The sequence below is a fragment of the Meleagris gallopavo genome, chromosome 8, assembly GCF_000146605.3.
Source record: "Meleagris gallopavo isolate NT-WF06-2002-E0010 breed Aviagen turkey brand Nicholas breeding stock chromosome 8, Turkey_5.1, whole genome shotgun sequence".
In the NCBI taxonomy this organism is placed as follows: Eukaryota; Metazoa; Chordata; class Aves; order Galliformes; family Phasianidae; genus Meleagris; species Meleagris gallopavo.
Window position 1 is genome coordinate 4,983,879 of NC_015018.2, and position 6,079 is coordinate 4,989,957.

Genomic DNA, 6,079 nt, shown 5'->3' on the forward strand with positions numbered 1-6,079 from the left:
AAAAATTCCAGCACTGAGGAGCAGCTTTATCTATATTATTACTTGCAATATTCTTATCAATGTTCATACAAGAGACACAAACTGAAAATACTATAAATCAAATTAATATGAATAGCAAACAATACATTTTCATGGTTTTTCTCCTGTTTTGAAAGCCTATGGAGTTTAATAATTATTCCAAAGATTTGGGTAATTCACTCTCTCCATGGATTCTCAAAAACCACTGCTTTATGCCTCTCTTTAAGAATAAAATCAAATCACAAGCTACAAACATGTGAAATACACCACAGTTGTAACTTAGTCTTCAAGTTTTGAAGATGCCTGAATGGCTTCAAAAGTTAATGGAGCTTTCTCCAGAAATCTGTGTTTTAGCAGCCATGCCTGAAATAGTTAGCCTCTAAAAGGATTCGTGGTAACTGGCCTTGAAAGGAAGAAATAATTGCAATTCTATATTTTAGCTACAAGCAACATCTATAAAGGTTAAAAATCTCAGAGTGATGGAGCACTTCGGTCAGCATTTCCATGTGAGACCAGCTGAGATGATGTATTCTGGGGAAACCCAAGCTGAGCTTCTAAGTTTTCCCTTGCTGATCCGTTAGCCACTACTGCAGTCACAGCAACGCAGTGACACAAACAGCAATGCCTTACAGTATATGGTTATCCCAGTCTAAGCGTGGACAAATTTGCACTTGTGAATTCTCCATAATAATAGAGAAGAACACCTCTAGAAGAGCAGAGGGAAAGCATCTGGCACTGGAGTGGAGAGAGCATTATGACTCCAAACAAAAACCACCTTTTTAAGGATAGCAGTCAGTGCTTACTCAAATAGACACAGGTTTTTGGAGCACAAGCAATTAGACATGCAGGTTGTAGTCATGCAACCTGTTAGCCACACAGTGTCTTGACAAACCCATCTGATGGACTGCACAGTCATAAAGAAGCCAAGCTGAAAATACAGTTTTAGACTTCTAGCGAGAGTTAAGTTTCGCTCCAAACTGAACACCTGTGTGCAGTTGAGGCTTTTCACCTTTCGCTTTCCTTTCACCAGTACAGCATATGCAAACAAAGATCCCTTCTTTACTCAACAGTTAATACAGCTAGAGTAATGAAGTCCATTAGAGTAACTCTACCGGTTTTCTGAATGGCAGCAAGATCTGTCTTCTGAGGACATGAAAGTAGTTGGCTGGAGTTGAACAATTCACCACAATCCAGTTGCATTCATACAGCTGGGAAACTTCAAACTGTTTGCTGAACTCCTGAGAGAGATATTAAAGCCATTAGAAAAACATCTTAAAAAGATCAGGAAAATAAAAAAAGCTTGAAAGTCATCTTTCTATTTCTGACTCTCACCAACTCCCTATCTCAGAAAACTCAAATAGCAGAGCTCTGCTGAGATTATATTATTAGCTTGGGAAGCATCCCTACCAAACACTCTTCTGTTTTTACTTATTTTTATATCGTTCTAGGAAGAAAGGCAAAACATTCCTTTAATTTCAGCAAGCTGGGAAGTCCAGGAAGGAAGGGTGAGGAGAACTAGAATTTCAGTAGGTCTAAGGCACAAAATAGAACCTTTCTGAAAGATTTAGAACAGTAATCCAATTTTTCAAAGTATAGTTAACCCTCTCCCTTTTTTTTTGGTAGGTGTCCTGTCCTCATCTCAGTACATAAATTTCGTATTTTGTATTTATTTTACACATATACATGTTTTATATACATATACAAATGCATATATGGAGATAGGTAAGCATTTATGTAGGTATAATAACCTCAATATAGACTGATACACCATCTAACACAAAGATGTCCTGGTTCACGTTACGAATAGTTATTTAGCTCCTCTGATAATATTTACTACTTCCTTATTATGTGCAATTAAATTTGTCCTTAGATGTACTGAATCAAACAGGTCTTTATTCTGCCAGTACACTGGCAAAGATCACCTTTACATGAAAAGGAAGACTGCTTTGGAATTATCCTTACTCCAAAGGTAACAAAATCAGGGCCAAAACTGAAATGCATACATTGATTTTTCAATTTATGAGCTTTTCAATTAATTTTTAACAGTGCTTCTTATAAAACCCACAGTGGGAAGTAAATGCCCAGTAGCCTGTAGAGTTACGTACTTTATCTGTAGAAATGAATGATCAAACTACGAAGGTCTGAGCTGAATTAAATTTAGAAGCTGGCCCTACTTTCATGCTCCCAGCAGTACAATTTAGCTCCAGTGCAAAAAGCCAGGAGTAGTTTCACATGGCCTCCTTTAGAAATTTGCTAGAGACACTTATTTGCAGTATGCACAGCAATATATACAGGCAGAATCACTGGCCCTGAGGAACAGCCATAAAGAGATCATGCTGCCAGAGATTAATTGTATATGATCTCATCTTTGAAATGAAACAGCCTAGACTGCACACGCCCGTTATTTTTACTGGGATCAAGTTAATGTTACATTAACTCTTGCAGCTAAATCTTATCCCACTTCCTAGCCAAAAAAAGGGTTATTCAGAATTAAAAAAAAAAAAAAAAGTAACTCAAATGTTTTTTCTTCTGTGGCAAACAACAGAGCGCTATTTGTGGCAATAAAATGATTTTTCTAATGATGAAGCCAACACAACCTGGCTCAAAATAAATCTCTGAAAGGTGAAGAGCAGCAAAAAGAACAGGGCTTTTGACAGATCTACTTACTGGATAAGCATCAGAATCGTCATTGCTCATCTGCAGAAACCTTTCAGGCCTGGCTGATGAATGCTCTGGACCCTGGTAATCACATCATTTAAGACAACATTAAAAAGCCAAATCAGCAGTCAGACATCAGTTTAGGCCACTCACTGTTTAAGTACTTCCATTCACCCTTGCACCTCTGCACCAGGCTGCACATCTGCCTCCAAATCATTAGTAGCAGCAGTGAGGAGATGAAAGACACACCGAAGGACTGCAATTCTTTGTTTCCCATAGAACACTTTCACAGGAGAAGGCTAGGTTTCAATGGATTTTCAATGCTTTTAACTATGAAAGTGCAGTAAGTCCACCTGGACATAAAAAAAAACCCTTGCTAACGCAGGGCAAAAATGAGCAGGAGGAAAATAAGGAGTAGAAACACTGTGCTTCAGCATGCTGTAGTGTTTCTCACTTTTCTGGGGGGGCAAATCACACCTGTATGCAAAGTTAGCTGCTGACAGTCTTTGCTATGATAGCAACCAACGTAGGCTCAGGATCTCTCTCTCAGAGAGAGATTGTTAAGTGATCAGTACAGGACAAGATAGCCTTAACGAATGCTTCAGCTAAAACAGATCAAAATGCACGTAAGCACTGTCTGCCAGATTAGCCTGTGATTAATTACTGCCTCAAGAGGTATTTATTCTGTCAAAGTACTGTACGCTCACATCTGCTTTCCCACTAGAAGTACCCAAGGTAATTTCTTTTAACACACAAATATTGCTAGATCCATTTTTTACTAGCAAAAAGTGATGGACAATATCAGGAATAAGAGGTGTAACAGAATGTTATCTCCCCCTCTCACATCCTCATTTGTAATGGATGAGAGAAAGCTGCGAGGAGGAGAATGCAGTGTGCTTTTTTATTTATCCCTAATGCTGGCAGTCTTTGCTTGTTCAGTTACTGAACAGTAACTGTTAGGTCAGACCTTCATTTTGGAGACAGTCTCCAAGTATTTTAACCTGAAAACAATCTATTACACCTCTCAACTCTCTCCATGGCTTCTAAGCTAACGATGCTTTTTTCTTTGCGTGTCTTTGTCTGTTATCATAACTCCCTGAGTCAGAACATGAATGAATGCCTTCAAAATCACTACTATGACAGCTATTACTTTGATTCAACACGATTCTCTCTGCTTTCAAGCACAGGGTTCACTCCGTGCACTAACAGAATTCAAAGGAAAGAAACAGTTTCTTCACTGGAAACGTATGAACAACACAAACAGCCATGAGCTGTACCCCGCACAAGTACTGTTGAAATCTGTCTCCACTTTTGAGATGCTCAATAATGCATCGTGTTAGGGCTTGTGAAATAAGAAGCAGAAATAACATGGTACAGAATAAAAGTCTAATATTGGTGTAATACTGCTTTACTTGTCTATTTGCTGTAGAACTACAAAATCCTATACTGAGTACAGTCTTAACACGTACAAAAACACTGCTTCAAAACCAAAACTGAATGGAGAATGCTGGAAGCCGAGATGTTACTAAAAAACAAATCACAGGAGTGACATGGGAGGCTTCCCTAACATACCCACACACATGTTGCCCCAGCAACAACCTCAATGCAGAGCCTCAGCGTTCACATCCATCTTTGATTTCTCTGCTGACACTGCCAGTCAGATTGACAGTGACAGCTACGTGGGATGGAGTAGGGTTTATTTCTATTGTGACCACCTCTCTGGTGAGACCTATACTGAATCCATTAGCTACTTTCAGACGAGCCCCCAAGGAGCCATTTGGCAGCAGAGTCTTTCAATCACAGCCAACTTGCCTGCGCATGCATGACCTAGAGGTGAAGGGATCCATATCCCATTACGAACCCTTCCCCAAATCATTCTGTCCCCAACACTGTAGTTAGAGAGAATAACACTCCTGTAATGGAAAGCTCCTCTGAGAAGGCAACAGATTTCAACAGCCTGGTGGGATTTTTAAATATTCTAAGAACACCTGACACTAGCAGCAAAATAAGCATGTTTCAGAAGTGCTGGGCAACTCTTAGCTGCCAAGTGGCTATGAGAACAGAAAGACTAATGTACTGTAAGTAGCAGAGAACCAACTCCTCTCAGCTGAGTGCTTCTCTGCACAGGACCATACTTCCTGCTGAGGGCACATTCAGGCTGTCCCTCCTGATTCATTTAAAAAAACAAAAAAAGATATGTATTTATCAAATCTCTCGTGAAATGCATTAGGTCTTTCATTTCATACACACAAATGGGAATGAAAAGCCATTCGCAGGATATGAATGCAACCCAGCATTTCAGGATTATAATTGAATGGAAATAAAACTAAATTGTTTGTGAGAATGAAAACTGAGCAGTTTGTAGTGAAAGGATCTGGAGCATGTTTACTGACAGAGACTGCTGCTGCTGCAGCATATGATGCTTTTCTTAACAGAAAACTAGAAATAATCAGGCATCAGTTCACAAGTATCTATATATTTGAAAAGGAAAAAGTTATCTTAGCCTCTCATGATGTATGTTTAATACTTAAAAATAATTTTAAACATTTGAAAAACAAGTCTACCACTGATACAGAACTCCATGTACGTTATACACAGAGCCTATGCTCTTTCCCTCTAAGACACGGTACATTTCCTACCGTGAGCCACCAAAGAAGGGAGTCAACTGCTCTCAGAAACATTTTCCTTTCCAAAAATTGATTATTTCTCATCAAAGTTATTTAATATCAATGATTTTTGAAGAAGCTTTAAAATTTTGCATCATTTCATTACCAGTGAATTTAGAACAGTTTACAGAGACATGCTAAATGCAAAATAAAACTAAGTACTGTTAGACAATTTTTTTTAACTGTACATGGAGAATCCAGCTTTTTTAGGAAAAGAGGTATTTTCTTAGAGAAAGAGACAGAATGCACAGCAAAGTCATAGAAATGTTCTTTGTATTCACTTGCTGCTATCCATCAAGACATTAAATGTGTCGTATAACATGGAAAAAGTGGTACACACCACAAAACAGAACACCATGCTAAGCACTCAGAAATATTCTTCCATTTTCTCTAGTTCTCACTGATCCAACTATCCAAATTCATCTTTGTAGCAATGAAGCAGTCCAACATAAGTAGCACCTTCTCCTGCTCCACCTTGATATCACCACAGGATCCCAACAACGCTGGTGGATTTTACAGATGGACTTGGAGTTAATTTTCCTCACAGTAGCCCATACAGTGCTGTGCTCTGTATCTGTGGTTAGAACAGCACTGATAACGTGATATGAGTATTTCAGCTGCTGCTGACAATGCTGGCACTGCACCAAAACTCTCTCCAAACCCCTTATAGCCAGTAGGCTGGGGGTGGACAAGAAGAGAGGAGGGGAAATGGCCAGGGCAGCTGACCCAAACAAAAA

The 6,079-nt window shown here is 39.0% G+C and overlaps 1 protein-coding gene across 2 annotated transcripts in view; it reads right to left on the reverse strand.

The window, feature by feature from the left end:
* OGDHL (oxoglutarate dehydrogenase like) overlaps positions 1-6,079 on the reverse strand; it is a 49,867-nt gene that overhangs the window by 5,866 nt on the left and 37,922 nt on the right. For both annotated transcript variants that reach the window (XM_019617451.2, XM_031554348.1), the window contains 2 exons: positions 2,686-2,757; positions 1,131-1,256 (listed from right to left, as the gene is read on the reverse strand). In XM_019617451.2, coding sequence (XP_019472996.1) covers positions 1,131-1,256; positions 2,686-2,757 — 198 coding nt within the window. The remainder of the gene's footprint in view (positions 1-1,130; positions 1,257-2,685; positions 2,758-6,079) is intronic.